Source organism: Monodon monoceros, unplaced genomic scaffold, assembly GCF_005190385.1.
Source record: "Monodon monoceros isolate NGI ecotype Baffin Bay Population unplaced genomic scaffold, NGI_Narwhal_1 Super_Scaffold_6, whole genome shotgun sequence".
NCBI classification, from domain to species: Eukaryota; Metazoa; Chordata; class Mammalia; order Artiodactyla; family Monodontidae; genus Monodon; species Monodon monoceros.
Window position 1 is genome coordinate 27527301 of NW_021703783.1, and position 25635 is coordinate 27552935.

General features: G+C 34.4%; 1 protein-coding gene across 3 annotated transcripts in view; it reads right to left on the bottom strand.

The window, feature by feature from the left end:
• Positions 1–7228: 7228 nt before the first annotated feature.
• Positions 7229–25635, bottom strand: part of CPNE8 (copine 8) — a 310582-nt gene continuing 292175 nt past the window's right edge. Inside the window, exons 17-20 of one of the 3 annotated variants that reach the window (XM_029205052.1) lie at positions 22459–22561; positions 20878–20935; positions 16151–16224; positions 7229–9121 (exon numbers count right to left, since the gene is read on the bottom strand). In XM_029205052.1, coding sequence (XP_029060885.1) covers positions 8933–9121; positions 16151–16224; positions 20878–20935; positions 22459–22561 — 424 coding nt within the window. In that variant the 3' untranslated portion in view covers positions 7229–8932. Of the gene's footprint in view, positions 9122–16150; positions 16225–20877; positions 20936–21127; positions 21298–22458; positions 22562–25635 lie in introns of those variants that run through there. The other 2 variants (XM_029205053.1, XM_029205054.1) reach the window with 2 other exon arrangements.

Consider the following 25635-nt stretch of genomic DNA (forward strand, 5'->3'; position numbering starts at 1 on the left):
CAAAGCAATCTACAGATTCAATGCAATCCCTATCAAACTACGACTGGCATTTTTCACAAAACTAGAACAAAAAATTTCACAATTTGTGTGGAAACACAAAAGACCCCGAATAGCCAAAGCAATCTAGAGAATGAAAAATGGAGTGGGAGGAATCAGGCTCCCTGACTTCAGACTATACAACAAAGCTACAGTAATCAAGACAGTATGGTACTGGAACAAAAACAGAAAGATAGATCAATGGAACAGGATAGAAAGCCCAGAGATAAACACATGCACATATGGACACCTTATCTTTGATGAAGGTGGCAGGAATGTACAGTGGAGAAAAGACAGCCTCTACAATAAGTGGTGCTGGGAAAACTGGACAGGTACATGGAAAAGTATGAGATTAGATCACTTCCTAACACAATACACAAAAATAAGCTCAAAATGGATTAAAGACCTAAATGTAAGGCCAGAAACTATTAAACTCTTAGAGGAAAATATAGGTAGAACACTCTATGACATAAATCACAGCAATATCCTTTTTGACCCACCTCCTAGAGAAATGGAAATAAAAACAAAAATAAACAAATGGGATCTAATGAAACTTCAAAGCTTTTGCACAGCAAAGGAAACCATAAACAAGATGAAAAGACAACCCTCAGAATGGGAGAAAATATTTGCAAATGAAGCAGCTGACAAAGGATTAATTTCCAAAATTAACAAGCAGCTCATGCAGCTCAATATCAAAAAAAGAAACAACCAAATCCAAAAATGGACAGAAGACATAAATAGACATTTCTCCAAAAAAGATATACAGACTGCCAACAAACACATGAAAGAATGCTCAACATCATTAATCATTAGAGAAATGAAAATCAAAACTACAATGAGATATCATCTCACACTGGTCAGAATGGCCATCATCAAAAAATCTGGAAACAATAAATGCTGGTAATGGTGTGGAGAAAAGGGAACACTCTTGCACTGCTGGTGGGAATGTGAATTGGTACAGCCACTATGGAGAACAGTATGGATGTTCTTTAAAAACCTACAAATAGAACTACCATATGACCCAGCAATCCCACTACTGGGCGTATACCCTGAGAAAACCATAATTCAAAAAGAGTCATGTACCAAAATGTTCATTGCAGCTCTATTTACAATATCCCGGAGATGGAAACATCCTGAGTGTCCATCATCGAATGAATGGATAAAGAAGATGTGGCACATATATACATGGAATATTAGTTAGCCATAAAAAGAAACGAAATTGAGCTATTTGTAATGAGGTGGTTGGACCTAGAGTCTGTCATACAGAGTGAAGTAAGTCAGAAAGAGAAACACAAATACCGTATGCTAACAGGTATATATGGAATTTAAGGGGAAAAAATGTCATGAAGAAGCTAGGGGTAAGACAGGAATAAAGACACAGACCTACTAGAGAGCGGACTTCAGGATATGGTGAGCGGGAAGGGTGAGGTGTGACAAAGCGAGAGAGAGGCATGGACATATATACACTACTAAACGTAAGGTAGATAACTAGTGGGAAGCAGCCGCGTAGCACAGGGAGATCAGCTTGGTGGTTTGTGACCGCCTGGAGGGGTGGGATAGGGAGGATGGGAGGGAGGGAGACGCAAGAGGGAAGAGATATGGGAACATATGTATATGTATAACTGATTCACTTTGTTATAAAGCAGAAAGTAACACACCACTGTAAAGCAATTATACCCCAATAAAGATGTTTAAAAAAAAAAAGGAAGAGAAAGACAAATACCGTATGCTAACACACATATATGGAATTTAAGAAAAAAAAATATCAGGAAGGACCTAGGGTTAAGACAGGAATAAAGACACAGGCCTACTAGAGAACGGACTTGAGGATATGGTGAGGGGGAAGGGTGAGCTGTGACAAAGCGAGAGAGAGGTATGGACATATATAAACTACCAAACGTAAGGTAGATAGCTACTGGGAAGCAGCCTCATAGCACAGGGAGATCAGCTCGGTGCTTTGTGACCGCCTGGAGGGGTGGGATAGGGAGGGTGGGAGGGAGGGAGACGCAAGAGGGAAGAGATATGGGAACATATGTTTATGTATAACTGATTCACTTTATTATCAAGTAGAAACTAACACACCATTGTGAAGCAATTATACTCCAGTAGAGATGTAAAAAAAAAAAGCATCATTCTAAATCCCCTCTCCTCACGCAGGAGGAAACAAAGAGGGAAGAAAAAGTCTCTTGCCTATTTGGCCTGTTCAGACTTTTTCCCAGACTCCCTCCCTGCTAGCTGTGGTGCACTAGCCCCTTCAGGGTGTGTTCACACTGCTCACCCCAGTCCTCTCCCTGTGATCTGACCAAAGCCCGAGCCTCAGCTCCCAACCCCACCCCCCTCCCCGGTGGGTGAGCAGACAAGCCTCTCGGGCTCTTGACTGCTGGTCAGCACCAATCCTCTGTGCAGGAATCTCTCCACTTTGCCCTCCGCACCCCTGTTGCTGTGCTCTCCTCCATGGCTCCGAAGTTCCCCCCCGGCTGCGACCCGCAGTCTCCACCCGCAAAGGGGCTTCCTAGTGTGTGGAAACCTTTCCTCCTTCACAGCTCCCTTCCACCGGTGCCGGTCCTGTCCCTATTCTTTTGTCTCTGTTTATTCTTTTTTCTTTTGCCCTACCCAGGTTCGTGGGGGGTTTCTTGCCTTTTGGGAGGTTTGAGGTCCTCTGTCAGCATTCAGTAGGTGTTTTATAGGAGCAGTTCCACATGTAGATGTATTTCTGATGTATTTGTGGAGAGGAAGGTGATCTCCACGTCTTACTCTTCCGCCATCTTGAAGCTCCTCAAGTGTAACTTTTTACAAGTAGATTTCCGTTCTTTTGATCTTTAGTAAGTTATACCACGTGCACCCAAAGGAAACTAATTTGATCCTCAGCTCTGTTTCTTTATTAGGAAGTGTATCCTACTTGTGCTAATGACAGAAATTAATCTTTAGTGAATTTTTATTAAGTATCTTCTCATTTTTGTGTCAATTACATATATAGGTAACACAATGGCATAAAATAGTTAAACTAAACACAAGCTGAAAGGACAAGGCATGCTCTTCAGTAAAATCTTTGGCAGTTGCTGATCCTCTATGAAACAAGTACGTCGGTGAATTCTATCAAACATTTAGAGAAGAGCTAACACCGATCCTTCTCAAACTCATCAAACAATATTGCAGAGGGAGGTACACTCCCAAATTCATTCTACAAAGCCACCATCACCCTGATACCAAAACCAGAAAATGATATCACACAAAAAAGAAAATTATAGACCAATATCACTAATGAACATAGATGCAAAAATCCTGAACAAAATACTAGCAAACAGAATCCAACAACATATTGAAAGTATCATACACCATGATCAAGTGGGATTTATCCCAGAGATTGCAAGGATTCTTCAATATATGCAAATCAATCAATGAGATACACCATATTAACAAATTAAGTAATAAAAGCCATATGATCATCTGAATAGATGCAGAAAATCTTTTGAGAAAATTCAACACCCATTTATGATAAAAACTCTCCAGAAAATGAGCATAGAGGGAACCTACCTCAATATAATAAAAGCCATATATGACAAACTCACAGCAAGCATCATACTCAATGGTGAAAAACTGAAAGCATTTCCACTAAAATCAGGAACAAGACAAGGATGTCTACTCTTGCCACTCTTATTCAACATAATTTTGGAAGTTCCTAGCCATGGCAATCAGAGAAGAAAAAGAAATAAAAAGAATACAAATTGGAAAAGAAGAACTAAAACTGTCACTGCAGATGACATGATACTAAACATAGAAAATCCTGAAGATGCCACCAGAAAACTATTAGAACTCAACAATGAATTTGGTAAAGTTGCAGGATACAAAATTAATGCACAGAAATCTCTTGCATTCCTATACACTAACAATGAAATATCAGAAAGAGAAATTAAGGAAACAACCCCATTTACCATCACAACAAAAAGAATAAAATACCTAGGAATAAACCTACCTAAGGAGGTGAAAGACGTGTACTCAGAAAACTATAAAACACTGATAAAAGAAATCAAATATGACATAAACAGATAGAGAAATATACTATGTTCGTGGATTGGAAGAATCAATATGGTGAAAATGACTATACCACCCAAAGCAATGTACAGATTCAGTGCTATCCCTATCAAACTACCAATGGCATTCTTCACAGAGTCAGAACAAAAAATTTTATAATTCGTATAGGAACACAAAAGACCCTGAATAGCCAAAGCAATCTTGAGAAAGAAAAATGGAGCTGGAGGAATTCAGGCTCCCTGAATTCAAACTAAGCTACAGTAATCAAGACAGTATGGTACTGGCACAAAAACAGAAAGATAGATCAATGGAACAGGATAGAAAGCCCAGAGATAAACACACGCACATATAGTCACCTAATTTATGACAAAGGAGACAAGAACATACATACAATGGAGAAAAGAGAGCCTCTTCAATAAGTGGTGCTGGGAAAACTGGACAGCTACATGTAAAAGAATGAAATTAGAACAATACATAACACCATACACAAAAATAAACTCCATACGGATTAAAGACCTAAATGTAAGACCAGACACTATCAAACTCTTAGAGAAAAATACAGGAAAAACACTCTGACATAAACCACAGCAAGATCTTTTTTGACTCACCTCCTAGAGTAATGAAGATAAAAACAAAAATAAACAAATGGGACCTAATTAAACTTAAAGGCTTTTGCCCAGCAAAGGAAACTACAAACAGGACAAAAAGACAACCCTCAAAATGGGAGAAAATATTTGCAAATGAAACAACGGACAAAGGATTAATCTCCAAAATATACAAACAGCTCATGGAGCTCAACATTAAACAAACAACCCCCCCCAAAAAAAAAGTGGGCAGAAGATCTAAATAGACATTTCTCCAAAGAAGACATACAGGTGGCCAAGAGGTACATGAAAAGATGTTCAACATCACTAATTATTAGAGCAATGAAAATCAAAACTACAATGAGGTATCACCTTACATGTTCAGAATGGCCATTATAAAAAATGTAGAAACAATAAATGTTGGAAAGTGTTGGTGAGAAGGGAGCCCTCCTGCAGGGTGGTGGGAATGTAAATTGATACAATCATTATGGAGGACAGTATGGAGGTTCCTTAAAAAACTAAAACTACCATATGACCCAGCAATCCCACTATTGGGCATATACCCTGAGAAAATCATAATTCAAAAAGAGTCAGGTACCACAATGTTCATTGCAGCACTATTTCCAATAGCCAGGACATGGAACCAAGCTAAATGTCCATTGACAGATGAATGGATAAATAAGATGTGGCACATATATACAATGGAATATTACTCAGCCATAAAAGGAAACGCAATTGAGTTTTTTGTAGTTAGGTGGATGGACCTAGAAACTGTTATACAGAGTGAAGTAAGTCAGAAATAGGAAAACAAATACCATATGCTAACGCATATATATGGAATCTAAAAAAAAAAAAAAATTGGTTCTGATGAACCTAGGGGCAGGACAGGAATAAAGACGCAGATATAGAGAATGGACTTGAGGACACGGGGAGGGGGAAGTGTAAGCTGGGACGAAGTGAGAGAGTGGCATGGACATATATACACTACCAAATATAAAATAGATAGCTAGTGGGAAGCAGCAGCATAGCACAGGGAGATCAGTTCGGTGCTTTGCAACGAACTAGAAGGGTGGTATAGGGAGCGTGGGAGGGAGGCTCAAGAGGGAGGGGATATGGGGATATATGTGTGCATATGGCTGATTCACTTTGTTGTACAACAGAAACTAACACAGTATTGTGAAGTAATTTTACTCCAATAAATATGTATTTAAAAAAACCACAACCACATCGACCTCATCCTTTTGAGAGAAACCTCTTTATGTTCTAAACTGATGATAAGCCACAGTTTAAAAAAAAAAAAGTACATGAGTCCCCCTAATTGTCTTCACTAAGTCTAAAGAACAAAATAGCCTATGCTACATACTTACTGTCACTGCTGCCCCCCCAACACTATTCAGTGTTTTATCTACCGTTTCTTTCCTCCCCGTGTTACATGCTGGGAGAGAGAATTTTAAAAGTAGTGGTTGAATCATCTGATGTTCTTTAATTGCAACAGTTATACTCCCTAGTTACACATTACAGTAACCTGGAAAGCTTTGAAAATTTACTTATTCCAGGTGCCATTAAATCATATTTTCTGGTGTTGGGGAGACAAGATGCCCCAAACAAAGTAAAATAGTTTATATATAATATGAGGTGATTAATATGTTAAAATGCAAAGCAAAAGTGAGTTCATAGAAGGTAGTGATTATTGTTAGCTGAAGTTTTAAAAGAACATAGGTGGAGTTGGGGCTTGAGTTAGAACATTCAAATAATATCCTAGGTGGAGGCCTAAGGAGAGAGCTTGATGGAAGGAAAAATTATGAACTATGCTTGAGTCTCCAAATGAACTCAAATTGGTTGGGGAAGAGTGATTGAGACAAGACTGGATAGTTTTAATATTCATTTGGGAAGCAATGGAAATTGATATTATATAACCGGCTAAAACCAGATGATGGAGATGATTGAATAGAAGGCTGAGGGTTCATCCTGTAGTTAAAATGGTTTTCATCAGAGAGGAAGGGGAATGGGATTAGAGAGAGAGAACAGCATCCAAAGCTCTTGGGGGTCTTGAGGGTGCCCAGTTATAGTCCTGCTGTTTTCTGCAGCAGGTTTGATGATTTGGAGCTATCACTCTTCTCTCGATACATATCTTTCTCATTGCTCATTACCTCATGTTCATATCCCTGATACCCAGATTGTATGTGCAACTATTGGAATGTGTTTGCATTTACGGAATATGTCTCTGGTATTATTCATTGTACCTCTCCTAACAGCAACTCACAAAATTTAAGTACTTTCACAATGGTAATGAGCTCTACTCTAGTTACATAGTCTTGGATAAATCACCTAACCCCTTCAGTCTTGATTTTTTCATTTATGCAACAAAGAGACAAGTCTAGGTATTTTCTAATCTTATGTATAGAACTAACATCACATACATTTCTTATGGTTATTCTCAGCCATACAAAGGATAAGGCTTGTAACTGGGACTGTTTCTTAACCATTTGCCCCCACTAGGTTTGGGCACACTACTATTTAAATAAAGAAGTGTACATCTTTCATTTTTTCTGATCAATTCAAATAAAAATAACATGTTTGACAAGAAGGAAATAATATTGATCTTATTTATTTTCGTTCTTTAGAACTGATGAATGAAGGCAAATAATACAATTGTAGGCTAATAAACTATACTGACATAAATATTTGAGACCAGTAAAGGAAATCATCAGATTCCATGTCATTTATACATAAAGTTTACAGAGCAAATAGTTAATATTTAAAAGATTTTAATATATACTCCAAAATGGACAATTTAGGAGTACATAATTATATAACATCGATTCTGTTAGATATGTGAATGTATATATTTTTGTTTTCCGTAAAATAGTTTCATGCTTATAAAAGTCACCCTTAGTCAACGTGGGACAAAGAGAACAACATACAGTAGAAATAAACCAAGTAGTAAATAGGGTATAAGTAAGGAAAATATTATAAAGCAGTTACATTGTTGACACAAAAGAAAAAAAATAAATTCACTTTTCTATTACTTAAAGGTAATTCACAGTCATTTCCAGGAATTCTGTGAGAATTTAAGGCCATTTGTTCTAAAGATATGTTTTAATTTAGACACAACTGTCATTCTTGTCACAAAACTGCAATTCTCATAAAAACTGTACATGCAAAAACTCTTTACAATTAATTGTGGATAGGCAGATCAGTCAGTATATAGGAGTGGGTTATTTCACAAATGTGTTGTGCACTACGTCACATGGTTGTGTATATTTAACTGGGAATTTCGCAAAAAACTTCCAGCCTGTGCACCCTGCGTGGCAACTTGGAAAGGAATTCAAATCAAGAGAGCCAGTATCCATTTGACTTAAAATATCTAGACAAGGTACAATGAAATAGAAAGTTTAAAACATCTGCTACATGGTTGACAGTCAAATATTCTGGATTTTAGTCTTTCTACATAGTATTGTAATATAAAGATGCTACTTTTTACACCAAGTATTTTCTGTGCATTTACAGTTCACGATGTTTGACTTATTATTTCTACTTAGCATTACAAAACATAAACAAATTGCAGTCTAAATTTAGAACCCAAACTTCATGAAAAATGCATGTTCTTTCAGAATACACATCTGCTAAGTGTAAACTCCCATACTTGGCAAATGGCACAGAGGAACTGATTACTAAGCAGATACAGCTTCATAAGACAATTCACTTACTGAGAAATATGGAAGTATATTTACCTTCCCTTGCTTGCAATTGCATTTCTCCATACAGTCATTCAGAGATATTGCTCTTGTGATTATAGCTATTGCAATTTAGAAGACAAAGGATTCAATATTCAAAACTTGTATTCTTAAGAACAGTTATAAAAGTATTGGAATCTAAAAAGTAGTAACATGTAAACATTGATATAGAGAGACCGCTTTCCTATATACATAGCAGTCAAGGACAATATCTGAGTTAAAAACACAGGTTGTCCTTTTTCCCAACAGTACATTGGAAATTAACTGTTTCTGTCTAGAAAACATTTAAAGATTCAGAGAATACATCCATATTTTGCTTCAAGCATTTAAACAATTTTTCTGTTGCTCATGCAACAACCGTATTTACAGTTTTGGTTTAGGAAGATAATAAATTTTGGATCCAAGAAAGCATACAAACCAATACTGCTGAAACCAAACTGAGAAAAGTATCTCATTCCCTGGTTCCTTATAGAGCACCAGGAGAAAAGCATGGACTCAGCAGTTCTAACTGAAGTGTAGTTACATTAGCATTTTGGAGCACAGTCATATTTGAGTATGTAACACATGTGTAGGTGGGGTGTACGGGGGAGGTGCAGGTGATGGCTTGATTCCTCTGGTCCTCATGTAGGAGAGAAACTGCTCTGGGATCTCCGCTAGGACATCTTTAGCTAATCTAGCCATGCTGAGTATGTGGTTTCCGCTTCTGTCAATATAATCTCTGAATGGCACAAACTAAATCAGAGGTGAAAGAAAGTTATTTAACAGACCTTAGCATGCTATTTAAATAAATAAAAAAATAGACACAAAAACCAACATATGTAAACATTTGGCTGTAGGAGAATCAGAGAAGCCTGGAGTAATGGTGAGATGCATGATAATAACTATGCATTTTAAAGATATTTGATTTATTACAAATAGCTCTAACAGTGACCACAACTTTCTAATATATACTTTATCTAAAAAGGGATGTAATCTTTACCTATGTTTTTCCCCACAATAACTCTTGTCTCCGGGTCCTGATACACCCATCATGTTGCTACATGTATTCTGCAGTTTTGAGTTCTACACCTAATTGGATGGAGCATTATCCTCTTCAGGGCTCAGTTTCTTGTCAAATGGAATTAATGCATGCTTAATTCAGCTTTCAATGTAGAAGTATTACTCAAATCAGGGTTAAAAATAATGTATATTGTTAAAGAGTCCTAAACACATGTAAAGTATTTTTAATTATATTACTAGACCATCAAATCACATAGACAATGAATACAAAATTTACACAGTTCACATTAGTAGGTACCCAAAATATTCAGTACATTGAATCATGCCCCAAATGTTTGTTTTTTATATCTGTTATTTGGAAAGGCAAAAAATAAACAACCAAAAACCCTCAGTATAAGATTTTGGTATACTTCTCATTGAAATATCATCAAATATCAATATTCTTATTTTTACATTACATAAAAATGATTGTTCTATCTTTATATAAACAATCATGTGAGAATAATTATCACTGAATACTCTGGCAATAGATTGGCTGATTCCATTCTCATTTATAATGGTTACTTAATAAACACTGTGCTGTTTGTTGGCATTAGTTCAATTTCCCCTTACAGACATCATGATTCTTGAAAGCAACTGGGAATGATTGTAACTGTTAATGTTGTGATAGTTTGGGGACACAGTAATTTTAGGTCTTGGAGAAAAGGCACAGCGAAGACATTTCAGGAGGTTGAACAATTTTCAAATATAATATTTTAAAGTTTATATTAAATCAGTTTTTCCTCCAGAGAAACAGAGAGTGTTCACACTTTCATCTCATAGTGTAATGTAACTGTTTTAAATTTATTTTGAAAAATTTACTTTTGATTTAAGCAGTTACCCAAGATGTGCCTTCAGAAAATTAACTTTTATTAGGAAGCAGACTTTAAACCACTCAGGTTGCGACAGATAAAGCAGGTTAAAATGTTAAGAAATCAAATAGCAAATGTAATACCATTTATGAAGTGAAAGCAGTCTCTTTTAAGGAAGAGCAGAAAAGTACTCCTTTCTTTTTAAAATAAGGTACCTTATAGACAGAAGCATACACATATGACCATAATTTTACCCTGTCTTGATACCAGGTGGAAAACTCAGCACAACTTTTAGAAAAGTGTGATAGAAAGGTGACAAATCTTTCTCTTACCCTAAAGGTAGCTAAGTAAGGGTAAGGAAAAACTAACAGTGAATATAACATTCAGCTGAGAAGAGAAATAGGAGGATATGAACATTTGTGAAGTCATATTATCTGACTTGGACAAGACCTGACAAAGAGGTGCAAACAAATTTAGGTTTATTTTTCTCTCTGAAACTATAATTAGAAAGGTAAGAAAATAAGAATCAACATAGTGTGGGATTAATAAGAAAAAGATCTCTAATTTCAGCTATAGCTTATTTCATTCTTATTTTAAAAGGCATAGTATTTTAAAAAAATTTAGTAATGATATGGTTAGTATATACATAATTACCTTTTTTCATTTTATTTATTTTTTAACATCTTTATTGGAGTATAATTGCTTTACAATGGTGTGTTAGTTTCTGCTTTATAACAAAGTGAATCAGCTATACATATACATAATTATCTTTTAAACTATTTGTTAGGAGATCAGTTTTTGAAGAATCTATAGCTAATACCTACATTTCAGGGAAATGGCAACACTCTAGCAGATAGTTGATACTTCTCTAGGGAAGGGGGATATTATACCTGCTGTGTTTTTCCTTTACCTCAACTTTGCTCTTATATTTACTTTTACTTTGGTCTTTACTCTTCTCTTAGACCATGGTAATTAAATTCAATTATCTTTTTACTCCCTATTCTCAGAAACTCTGGAATTAGACTTCCCAGGTTCAGATGCTGGTTCTGCTGCTTATTAGCTGTGTGGTCTTGGTATTCTCTCTGACTTAGTTTCCTCTTCTATAAAATGAGGATAATAATAATAATGCCTACTTCATTAGGTTGCTGTATTAAATAAGTCAACACATAAGTGCATAAAATAGTGTTCAACTCATAATATGTATAGTATGATAGTCATTATTATTACTATTCATTAATTTATAAATTATGTGCAATATAAATATGAGACTTTTCTTTCTAGTCTTTTATTTACATTCATATCAAACTTTAACTATTTTTACCAATTTTTTATCTCTTTCAAACTCAGGTACTAGTATTATAATCTAAAACTGTAATTCCTGACCTTTTTGTTATTTTAAAACACCTGCTGTTTCACCTTTCCAGCAAATGCTATAGGATGTGCTAAATTTTTTATTGAAGTAAATATAAATTCATTTTTAAGAATGTTATGATACTCTGGAATGTCAAAACTAAGATTCATAATCACTGTTCTCATAATACATACACTTCTACTCATCTTTAAAACATGTTCATAAACAATGGGTAAGAAAGAAATCTTAATTTTCAGCTGAGGAGGGAAGTATATATCTCATTTAACTTACGTTTGCTAAATGCAGGCACAGATTCTGATACGTCCCTTGAGTATTAAGGGACCTTGCCCCTGGGTTAAGCGTAACTGTTATAGCAAGTGATATTATCAACAGGAGCATCTCTTATCCCACATGTGTGTTGGGAGCAGAGAAAAAGATGTTGAGAATCTTCTACTCAATAACCTAAATTATCTAATCCTTTTCCAAAGGAATATTCATCTCTTCAGTCAAGTCATGAGGTACTTCCCTAAGTGAGAGATGAAAATGACAAGTGTCTCTGTTTCCTTTACCTCTTATTAATGTTAAACCTTACACTTTTGATGACAAAAATATATTCTCTTTCTTTTTGGACTATTGCTGATATCCTTCTACAGTAACAATTTTCCACTCAACTTCTCAGACCCCTCTGTTTATTGTCCCTTTTAATCACTAATTTCTGATCACTGTACCTGGGGACCTCCTGTTCAAAATAACACTCACACATTTGTGAATGTATGTTGATCACTGACTATTACCACAAATTAACTTGGACCCTTAAACTGTTCAGGTTAGAGGAACAAATCAATTTTTACTTTGCACTCATTTATCCCATTCATATGAAGAATACAAATAAATGCATTCTGTTCAGTTGAAATATACCATTTCCTTGACACACTACATCTTTCTTTTAGCATCTATCCTGTACAAGGAAAATGTTCTATGTGGTTGCTCTAACAGCTAGCTCTGCCTATTTGTGAAAAAAGTTTGAATCAGTTTGGGCAAATGAGCTTTTAGTTGTGGTTCTGCTCAATTTTATTTGATTGTTCCTACTTTGCAGAGCTCCATTAGTGATTTTCAAGTCTAAGCCTTCAAGGTAATTATTCTCCTTTTAATGAAAGATATGATTTAAATATAATTTTTAAGGGAGTGATAGGCTGGACAGCAGCTGAATGCAGCCAGGAGAAATGATATTGCATTATATACAATGGCCAATCCACAGCACAAGCAAGCAAAGAAACAAATGGAAAGCCTTTACATATATTGATTTAAGAAAATAATTCATTTAAGTTTTAGAATAACAACCATAGAATCTCTTCCTGCATACTGTTTATATTATAGTCATATGAGAGTGAATCTTGAGGCAATGAACATAATCACACATAAGACTGACTACAGTGTCATATGTCAAGGTACAGTTACTATGAAACAGTGACATAAAAATGCCTTCCCACTGGACTATGCCAAAATACTAACTAATAATAATAACTGAAACTGATATTAATGCATTTATTGAGCAACTGGTAGGTGAGAGGGCTTCAAGTGATTTAGTACAATATCTTATTCAGTTTATTACAAAACAAAAAGGTAAGAGAGCCTAAATAGACCCTATTTTCTGATATTATTTTAGCCAGCAGTGTTTATAGCATTGATTATGATGGCTTAGATATTTCCTGGTGGTAGGAAGATTGACAATATTATTCTTGGTGTGCCCTTGCAACCCCAATATTGTAAATATTCAAGAATATTTCTATTCTTAAAAATAACTCATTTAAAAAATGTTTTAGTGAATGGTAGGACCAGGAAACCTGTAATGGTGGAAGGTTTTAAAATTTTATTCAAGGTGAGAGAAAAAATGTTAATTCTTGGACACAATGTGATATATAAATGTTTACCCTGGGAACTTTTTTTTTTTTTTTTTTTTGCTGTATGCGGGCCTTTCACTGTTGTGCCTCTCCCGTTGCGGAACACAGGCTCCGGACGCACAGGCTCAGTGGCCATTGCTCACGGGCCTAGCCGCTCTGCGGCATGTGGGATCTTCCCAGACTGGGGCACGAACCTGTGTCCCCTCCATCGGCAGGCGGACTCTCAACCACTGCGCCACCAGGGAAGCCCAGTGGGAACTATTTTTAATAGACCAAATACCATTTAGCAACTTTTCCATGAAATTAGAAAAGAGTGCATCAGATATCCTTAACTAAATATAGACATGTAAGTCAAGGTGTCACTGTCATTCAGGAGGCTACTAATTCTCTGGGAAGATTTTAGTTTCTGTTCAGTATCTGTGAGATCTCATGACTCTTTCAGTTCAACTTTACATGGTAGAATCCCTTGAGTGTTTAGCTATATCGTCAGGTGTCTTCAAAATCTTTGGTGATCTCAGTGTCACTTAATGGTGATAGATTAGTCTCAAGATTTTGACTTTCAATGAGAGGAAATATATAATTTTATATATATATATGTGTATGTGTGTGTGTGTGTTTATGTATCTTATACTGATAAGTAACAAAGTATTTTCATGTCTGTTACTTCCTCTGAGACTCACCACATCATGGAAAGAGCGAAGATAAAAGAATGGAGAGTCTGGAGGTAATGAATGAAAGGCTCAAGGGAGATTTACTGACTTGTTCAAGATCATAGATCTGAGTCCTATCTCACTGTTCTGTCCAATGTAGCATATCCAATTAGAGATGAAATACTTTCATGATCAAGGGAATTTTTGTTTTATAAATAAAATAACCAACAACTGTTGGTTGTCACTAACATAACATGTTAATCCTCTTAAAGTAAATCTTAATGATGTGAGCAATCTTAACTATCTTCTAAGGGAGAGAGTAATACCAGTTTCCCTTAAGCAGCATTTAAATGATACTATGAGATATAAAGTTGTCTCTTTTAACTTTGTAAAAATGCATTACAACAGCAACATAATACATTTTAAAGGACTTCAAATTCATACTTCCATGCAGTAATTTGATTTTTTGGTTACTGTGAACTAGACATTATGGAGAGATTTTTAGAAAAAGTGTAATTACTTGGACTTATAATTATGCTAATCAGCATAAGGTGAATAATCGCGGGTCTACTTAAAAACAACAAAACATAGTGGGATTCTTAAATAGATGACCACATCACCATGTTCCCTTTCTCAGCTGCTTTTAAATGAATTATTCATGTGTGCGTGCTTTTTATGCTACCAAGAACATTAGGTTAAAATGTTAACATTTTAATGTTAATATTTAAACATTAGGTTTAAATCATATTTAATTATCTTCTTAAAAAACTGTTATACAGATGTTTCTATTTTAAAACTTAATTTTGCTGACTGATGAAGAAGAATGCTTTTTTATCTTTGTCAAGATTAATCTTTATAATATATTTACAGATTATTTTACATTATTCTCCCTCTCTAATTTTTAAAATTACTTTTGTTGTATTTTACCGAGTTCTATTTCAGTAATGTAATGTATTTTATATATACTATCTGATAAAATCTTTAAACAATGCCAGAACACTGAAGTTTAGAAAGCTTATCCAAGTTATCACAGTGGACAATCCAGGATTTGAACCAAATTCTCTTGGATTCCAAATTAGATTATCTTAATGACTGTATTATGGGTGAATATATAGGTTATTATTTAGGAGATAATATTGAATTCCATTGTTTGCTCCTTTAAGTGCTCAAATTGTACTGAGAACTTTCCTTTCCATTTAGTCTTCCCTTCACAGTCTTTTTTTGCTTCTGACTTCCTAAAAGATATGAAGACTCTAAAGTATGCAGAAATTTAGTTGATTTAATTCCTTTGTTTCAATTATAAATTTTAACTGCCTTTTTTCTTTCTATTCGCTCCCAGAATAGTAGGCTTTAGTTAAGTATTTTTCTTGATTCTAATAGAATTATGAATCATATATATGTCTATATATCTATATATAGAGATATATAATCTATTGTTATGTTATATTTTATTATAGTGTTATACATATTATTATGTTACCGTGTATTATATTAATATTATTATTTATATATTTTATATAATTTTTATATTTATATATGAGATCTATTTTTCCACTTTTCTAACCATAACCTATGGGAGAAATAGAACAAAATCTACATTTTTGGTTTGTTTCTACTAAGTTTACTTACACTGAATATGTATCAGCTGTCTTAAAATATATTTAATCTTTATTGAGGTCTAAGTAATAAATAAGCATCATTAAAAGCCTGTTATATTTCTAGGTTTTAATTTTACTAAAGATCTCAATGATATTTTCTGGTAATAATAAAGTAGGAAAAGACACTTATTAACAATTCTATTTTATATATGGTGAACATGAAGTATGGGTGAAAGTAATTTGGTGCTTATTCTAAGCCATTACTTAACATGCATTTTATAGAGAATCAACTGCCTAAATTAAACAGAACCTGAGATGCTTGATTTCAATTTAAACTCTTCATTTACAAATCAGAGCTGACATGGGCTCTTCACAATGAACAAAATAAATAATTTTCATTAAATTTCTTACCTGCACAATGTCCCTTTCAGCATATTTTCCTCTGGAGGAAACTCTTACATCATCTCCATCCAATTCAACCATTGCTTGAAAATAAAATAGGATCATTTATTCAGTGCATTTTAGCTAAATACTATAACAAATGTAGGCAATAATGAAATCAAGATGTATGAAGTAGCAATATGTCCTATGCCAAAGGCAGGAAGCTTTTTGATCCTTTCATCTCCTCGGTGATTTCTTCCACAAAACTTAACTGAGTGCAAATTTTACAAGTGGAGAAAGCAAGCTAAGACCTCATGTGACCCTTAGAAAGATGAGGAGAGCCTGTGCAGTGTAGAAGTCTTTAGGTACATCTCCCCATTCTATAGATCCTTAACTCTGGATTACATGCTTACATGACTGATTCAGCAAGTGATGCTAATTCATTCAATTTTAATTTTTTCTTTCTAATTTAAGAAACTAGGCACTAATCATTATAGAACTTCCAATAACAATTTGAACTTTATTCTCTTTGAAACTACACAAAGCTATATAATCATATTGTCTGTAATCTTTTTATGAATAGATTTAAAAACAAAAAGGCATTTTCTCTGCTCTTATAGTGATTGGATAAAGCATGAAATTTCTGAAGTATGATTTTTTTGTTGATTAAAAGTAATTTCAACATTACATAGGTCAACTGGTATTTGGGAATGCTGTGATATAACGGGACAGCTGGTATACAATAATGTTACGCTGCAATTAAGAACATTTTCCAGAGTTTAATGTTTCAGTGAGAATTCTCTAAATAACTAATTACACGAGGAATGCTAAGTTGTACTTAAAGTATATTCTCGTACTAATAATCCATTTTGTATGCACATGATATTCACCAGACTCCAGAGAGCCACTTGCAATTATGTTTGCTTTGTCGCCTTCTAAAATATATTAGAATACAATCCTCACCTTTTCACTATTTTCCTCAGTGCTTGGATAATGCATTTGGGTTAAAGACATTTTACTCTTTTTTCCTATTTTATTTTTTTTGATTGAGGTATAATTGACAAATAACATTATATTATTTTTAGCTATATACCATAATGATTCGCTACTTGTATATATTGTGAAATGATCACCAAATAAGTCTAGTTGACCATACATAATTAAAAATTTTTTTCTTCTCATGAGAACTTTTAATATCTATTCTCTTAGCAACCTTCATATATGCAATACAGTATTAACTATACTAACCACACTGTACATTACATTCGTGCGATATACTTATTTTAAAACTGGAAGTTTGTACCTTTTGACTTCCTTCACCCACTTCACCCACCTCCAGTGCTGGCAAGCCTTTGGCAACCACCAATCTGTTTTCTATATCTATAAGCTTGTTTTTTTTAAAAAACAGGTTTTGAGTTTTACTTTTCTACACATGTTCAGGGATCAATGTCTGGGCTGAAACATTGCCAGTACACCTAACTGTTAGTGAGCCATCATCCAATAATCTCCTTAGATATATATGTCATAACTTAGTAACATGTAAATTACCAATAATAAGGTAATTAACATTCAAAATATAAAAGAGCTATTTTTTTTCTCTCCTACTTATTAGGGATTTAAATAGGAAAATTCATTATACTCAGATATTTTCAATAGTTAATTCCTTTTTTTGGTCTAAGTTTGTTTTCAAAATTTTCATATTACTTTGAGACATAAATGTACACTGATTGTGACAGGCCAGCAATTGGAGAATTTTCTCCTTTATTATCTAGTTTGCTAATAACTCCTAACAATTACCCTATACTCACTCTAAAATGGGAAACAAAAATTAGATGATAATCTGGGCCTCACCTTCTACAATCCTCTACAATCTCCATTGGCCTTTGTAAGTGTTCTACTTCAATTAAAGAAAGTGACAGTTATTCAGGCAATAGTGTAATAGAATGAGATCCTATAAAATATCTCCCACTTTTCAGTATGTCCTTTGAGTTAAAAGGCTATGGGTAGCAGAATTGGAGGCTACACTTTTGAGAACAAGGAGAAAAGAAATGGCATATAAGTGGTGGAAGGGAAACGTTCACCCTTCAGTTTTTCAGATCATCTAGTCCTCAAGGAGCCTGAAATTGTAAGCAGAGGTTCCCCATCAGTACCCGTCTCTGGAAAAAAGATGTATAAGATACAGACCTGTATTTCTTTCTAGCCTTGGGAGACAAAATCATGTTAGAATCCCTTATAGTTCTCTCCCTTTCCTAACTTGTATCAAAGCAGTTAACCAGATGCTACTTTAATTTGACTTTTTGCCTTTTAAGGATAAAGAAATCCTGCTTTGAGAAATTATACAGAAAGTTTTAAATTGTTCTTATTGAAATAAAGAAACAAGACATTTAAATACTCATGAATCTAGTAGTTTATTTATATTTCCTCTACCTTCAAATAATGAATGGCAAAATGCTGCATTTCTTGCCTGTGCAAACCTCCTGGTTAAGTTACGTGTAGATGTTGGATTTATGTGGTTAACTGATAAAATCTGCAAGTTTTATTTCAGTCTTTATGTCAATTTATGCGTGCTATTTAAACTTACTTATGGTAGATTTGGAAGTGCCTAGAAAAACGCTCTTCTGATAGGATAGCAGCAACTTGAATATAAGTCAGAAATTTTCTTCCAGCAGGGTGAAAGCAGAAATCAGGTGTTTCAGGACCTTACTTCCCTGTTCACAGGTTTGCCAGAGGACAGTTTCACTTTAATTCCCAGGAGGGAATTCTATGGGATGGCAACTTCCCTCTTTGTCTATAATCTTTGCTCACTTTTCCTCATGAAAAGAGGAGTGATTCACAAGATAACTAAGATTGGGAGATGGAACGATCTTGAATCTCTCTCTTTTGGAGCAGCCTATCCTCAAGTTGAAGACAATTTCTCCCTGTGGCATGCTTAATAGGCAAGGATCTGCCCCTGTACAGAGAAGGCCTGGAGATAAAGGTGAGGTCATTTAATCTTTGGGGAAAAAAGTAGCAAGACGTCTGATTCTGTGCACAGGGCAACCCAAATTCTCCAATTCTACACTACTATTAATAAAATATATTCTGATCTCTGAGTGACTCCTGCATGTTTTTTTTTTTTTTCGTTAATTCAAGAAGTCAGAGAGGGAAATGATGAATTTTCATACCTCAAAACCCTGATAAATAATTCACTGGGAACAAAAAAATTGAGGAAAATAAATAGGTGTGGCAGTTGTAAGAAGGTAGTACCCAAATAGCTGTGCCTACTGCTTTGAATAGAAATTTATGACCAGAAATATACATAGGAAGAGTCAGTGGCTCTCTATTTACACATTATGCGTGGGAGCTGTTGGGGAACAAGTGACAGGGCTTACACCTAACAACGGCCTTCCATAGGAGTCTGGGAGACCTGGAATTTACCCAACGAGAAGTGCATACTTGAGAGGCAAAAGCAAATTAGTAACTGAAGAAGAAATCATGAGTTATTTTAACCTAGCAATCAGTGAAGTTTGTGAACCACAGTCTGTCACTGCTTAATGCAGATGACCAAGTACACAAAGTGTTAACAAGAAAGATGTGTCTTAGCTTTCCTGACTCCATAGTGGTATCTCAGATTCATGCCTGATGGACAATGTAAACAGATGTAAATATTCAGAGACACAGAAAATATTAGCAGGAGCTAAAATGACTTCTGCTTCAGAAACTGGAAGATTATAATGATATAAAGTGTGACCAGCCAAGCATGGAATCAAAGGAAAGAATTTTCAGGATCAGCAATATAACTGCTTGTGTTGTTTTACCTGAGACTGAGAGATCTATACTATCCTTATGGAGGAGGCACTGGTGGTTAAACAAGAATCATCCTAGTGATGATCATACAAAAATTAACCACCTATGTGCCTAAATTAACCTGTAACAACCAAAAGTTGTTCCAAATATTCTAAAATTATTCTCATTTCTAAAGTTCCAAGCTAAATACTGTCATCATTAATGTAAAAACACCTGAGCAAGGTGAATGTTCTGTGGTTATGCAGTTGATGTCTAGCATAGAGTTCTCTTAAAGGAATTCATCAGGTGATGAGGAATAGGCTATCCTTAGAGAAGTCTACCCAGATCAGTAGTCACACAAACACCCGTCACACTAACTGGCATTTGAAGATGGAGTGAGCCCAAACAGAAAAGTACCCAGTAAGTGAATTTAGCATAATTGTATAAAGTCTCATTAAATTTCAGATGGTCAATTCCATTTTCATTTTACTTTGCTCTTTCATATGACAGAACTTAAATATTTATAAAGATAATGTCTATCAACTAGCCAAGGTCTGAAAATCCATTATTATGCTTGTGTTAATATTTCTATTTTACAACCTAGTGGTTTATTAATTTAGTGCTCATCCTTAAAAGTTTTTAGGGAATCCAGAGTGTATTTTGCCTTGGGAACAAAAATTCAATTTATCACTCGGTCTTAAGAAATATTTTCAGGTACACACCATCTCTAATAAAACAGAAAGCTACATGTTGAATCATCCTATACTACAGAGATAATGTCCTACTCAGAAGACATCCTTTTAATTTACTCACCTTAATAGACTCCATCATGTAATATCTATATTTATGTCTATATGTACATGGACACTGTATACAAATCCATATGCACACTCACATCCTTATATGCAAAAAATGAGTGATAGAAACCTAGGTGCATAATGAGTCAGATTAAATAAACTCCCAAGGAATACTATTGAAATTTTATTACTCACCATCAAATTCTGCTGGCCCAACACCTACTATAATTATTGACATTGGAAGTTTTGAAGCCTTCAAAGAGAACACACAGTTAGTTCACAATTAAGAAACTGAATTGAGAAAACAACTAAGAATTAAGAAGAAAAAAATATCCTGAGCTTTGATGTTTTTCACAGATGTTCATATTTTGAACATATTTAAATTAACACAGAATAATATACTTGATTCCACTCTTATCCTTTCTGAACTCTGTACATGTGCTAATTCAGTGGGATGTTCTTCAGGAATGACCAGTCTTGGATAATATTTTTTTTTTAAAGGTACTGAGCATCTGCTTTCACTTGCTATCCTCAGACAAAATATTCCTAAGCTGATTCTGGGTACCTTTGGTCTCTTTTTCCATGTTCTCTCTCCACTCAAAAATGTTTCAGTTGCTAAAAGGGAAAAAAAGGTACCATATTTGTGAAAAAGTAGTACTCTATTTCATTTATAGCTATGGTTAGGAAAAGCAATTTTCATAGTAAATGAATGCATACAAATGATAATTATAGAAAGTTATTATTAGTATGATAAAATAATTTTATGGTAAGAATATAAGATCCACCAACAGGTAGGTAGAACAGTATAGCAACCACATCTTCAGCTGTGAAGGTCACTGAATTATGAATAACTGTTCCTCAGTGCATGTCCTGTTAGTTTAAACCTAAGTTACTAAGTCCATACTTTAAAGAGCATGCTAAGGCCACTGATCAGAACATAAAGGAAATCAGGACAAATCCAACCCAGTGTGTCTAGTCAAAACCAAATAAACAAGTAAATGTGCAAGATTCTACCTCTCTTCCTTTTTGTGTTTGGTTTTCCTAAGTGTATGTCTATAAACATTTGATTTTTTCCCACATGTAACTATTTTTTTCTCACACAAAAAGCTAATTATATTTTCCCTATGCTATTAATAATTATGAAGTATGATAAACAATTCTTTCACACAGTCCATTTTTACAAATGTCTATTTTGTGTCAAACATTGCTAAACCTGAGTATAGAAAGGTAAGTAAAAACAGATATAATTTTAGAGGTTGCAGTCTAGTAAATATAGATGTTATAAATTATAGTCTAATAAAGAAGAAAATGAATCATAAATATAACACATAATTAGGAACAATGAGAAAAATGGATTTTGAATCAGTGCTAGTCCTTATCCAGTTCTATAAATATAGAAATTAGCACAGTTCTCCTGTGACTATTACTGTAAATGTAAATGTTAAAGAAATATTCTGTACAAATTGTACAAACTATATACAAGCACATCAAACTAATCAAGATAAACACAGTCATGCACATGAAGGTGATGCTATTATTTATTTTATTTTAATTTTTTGGAAATAATTTTGTTACAACCCAATTATTCACACCTCTTAGTTTGGTCCCTATGGATGAATGCCACAATGTGTGTGAGTTTTCTGGATAACGCAATTGGCTGCAAAGGCATGGGCATTTTGTTTCACTCTTAAGTCAACTAACTAGACTCTAGTTAGTCAACCTAAGTAGCACCATGCATTCAGTTAGCCAGCCCAAGACTGAATGACTCCTACTTACATTAACTATGGACTCTTTAGTTTGAGCCATATCTGAGATAACGCCGTCTGTCACAATCAGTAGCACAAAATACTGGGAGCCATCCTTTACAGAAGAAGCATATCTGAAAGGCAAAGAAAAGGTAAAGAATGCCACAAAATAAAACATTTCCTCTCGACATGATAGTTGCTAAATATAACTTGGAATAGCCAACAAACATCTCAAGAAAATATTTAAACATATCTTAAGAGCCTGTATATGAAAACTCTCAAATATGCATTTTTTTCTGAAATAGCACACTAGAATAACAGCAACATTACTGCATGCTAGCACAAAGAAATGCCTGGCTGCCTTAGAAATTCATTCACTAATAAAAGGTGAGCTGGATGGTATGTTAGCACAGAGGAATGGCTACAGCTTTTGGAAATAGACAATGGCTAAGCAACATATTATGTGTATGATCTTCAGTATAACATTACATAAGCTATCTGAACTTTATTTTCTCATCTTTAAAATCAAGATAATGCAACTTTGTATTGTTAATAAAGAAATTTCATGTATGGTAGTAAATATTTATACAGTTATATAACTGGTAGATTTTATATATGGTAGATTATATAAGTGATTATGATTTTTGTTTTGGAACTATATAGCAGTGATGATTGCCCAACATTGTGAATATGCTGAATGTCACTGAACTGTAAACTTTAAAATTGTTGGTTTTATGTCGTGAATTTCACCTTAATAAAAAAAATGCAACAGAAGAAACACTTTTTGACATAGCTATAGTTCCAATTCTTAATACGTGTTAAATTGGTGAAAGATGGGAAGGAGAATTATAGCAAACAAAGACAAAAATTAGGTATGTAATAAGAACATATTCTAGTACTGAATTCTCACCAAATAATACTCAGACATTTAGAGGAAAATTTTATGACTATATTTTATCTCTTTTTTTTCATTGTGTTCTACCATTATGGGTATCTAGATTATATTCTCAATAGAATGACTTTTATGATTTTTAGTACATAACTAGTATGCCGGTCATATCTAGTAATGAGCAAGCACTGTGGTGCTTGTAGGAGATAAATAGTTAACAAGAAGACTTTGGTCTACTTTCATAAAAAATCATCAAGTAAATCACAGAAAAATTGATTTCAAGAAACTTCTTTTGATTACCAATGAAAATTTTTCAGTACCTGATGGACTCTAAATAATAAATTTTTAACAGTTTGGGGAAAAACCAATAGCATAATATGACAGGGAAAAACATTTCTTGTAAAGCAGAATTTATAACTATATGAACAAGAAAATATTTACAACTTTGCCATAGACAAGAGAAACTAATTGCTCATGCTGTTAATAAAATGATTGGTAATTTTATAGATTGATGAAGATAATACAGCAAGGGATATGTTCATACACTGAGGAGCCAGTTAAAAATAGCATTGAACTTGTTCTCCAACATATAGTCAAAAATGCTCTCACAATGTTGAACAATTGATCTTCGACACTAAGGAATTTTTATTAATTTGATGGTAACACAGCAATGAAAAAATCCAAAGCAGGTATGAACCTACTCTCCTATTTTATGCTTAAATATTTTTTCTTAAGAAAAGATGTAGGATAATCTCCCTCAGGAATTCATTTTTTAATTTTTAAATACCCATTATTTTTAAAAAGCATTTTTTACTGACTATGCTTCAAAAACATATGGATTATATTTCATGTGATTAACAGGAGGTTATAAATAGTGAGAAAAACTTCTATGAGTACAACTCTATGGCTTTTATGCTTTTCATACCAAATGATGTGTTGAAAATGGTGAGAAGATGGAAAGTTGAGCATTATGCAATCTTATGAATATCACTTCAAGTGGCTTAACTGATCCTTTTTCTGGGGGGGATGTTTACTTTTTTAAAATTAATTTTTATAGGAGTAGAGTTGAATTACAATGCTGTGTTAGTTTCTGCTGTACAGCAAAGTGAATCAATTATACATATATATATATATATATATATATATATCCATTCATTTTTAGATTCTTTTTCCATGTAGGCCATTACACACTATTGTGTTGAGTTCCCTGTGCTATACAGTAGATTCTTTTTTTTTAAAATTAATTAATTAATTTTTAGTTTTGGCTGCCTTGGGTCTTTGTTGCTGTGCTTGGGCTTTTCTCTAGTTGTGGTGAGCAGGGGCTACTCTTCATTGCGGTGGGCAGCCTTCTCATTGGGTGGTTTCTCTTGTTGCAGAGCATGGGCTCTAGGCGTGTGGGCTTCAGTAGTTGTGGCACTCAGGCTCAGTAGCTGTGGCTTGCAGGCTCTACAGCCCAGGCTCAGTAGCTGTGGTGCATGGGCTTAGCTGTTCCATGGCATGTGGGATCATCCTGGACCAGGGCTCGAACCCGTGTCCCCTGCACTGGCAGGTGGATTCTTAACCACTGTGCCACCAGGGAAGTCCCTACAGTAGCTTCTTATTAGTTATATATTTTATATATAGTAGTGTGTATGTGTCAACCCCAATCTCACAATTTTTTCTCTCCCTCACCTTTCCCCCTTGGTAACCGTAAGTTTATTTTCTACATCTGTGACTATTTCTGCTTTGTAAATAAGTCCATTTGTACTATTTTTTTAGATGCAACATATAAGAAATATCATATATTTGTTTTTCTCTGCCTGACTTACTTCACTCAGAATGACAATCTCTAGGTCCATCCATGTTGCTGCCAATAACATTATTTCATTCTTTTTTACGGCTGAGTAATATTCCATTGTATATATGTTCCACATCTTCTTTCTCCATTCTTCCATCAATGAACATTTAGGTTGCTTCCATGTCCTGGTTATTGTAAATAGTGCTGCAATAATCATTGGGTTGCATGTATCTTTTTGAATTATGGTTTTCTTGGGATATATGCCCAGGAGTGGGATTGCTGGATCATATGGTAACTCTATTTTTAATTTTTTAAGGAATCTCTATAGTGTTCTCCATAGTGGCTGTACCAATTTACATTCTCATCAACAATGTAGGAGGGTTCCCATTTCTCCACACCTTCTCCAGAATTTATTGTTTGTAGATTTTTTTGGATGACGGCCATTCTGAATGGTGTCAGGTGATACCTCATTGTAGTCTGATTTGCATTTCTCTAATAATTAATGATGTTGAGCATTTTTTCATGTGCCTTTTGGCCATCTG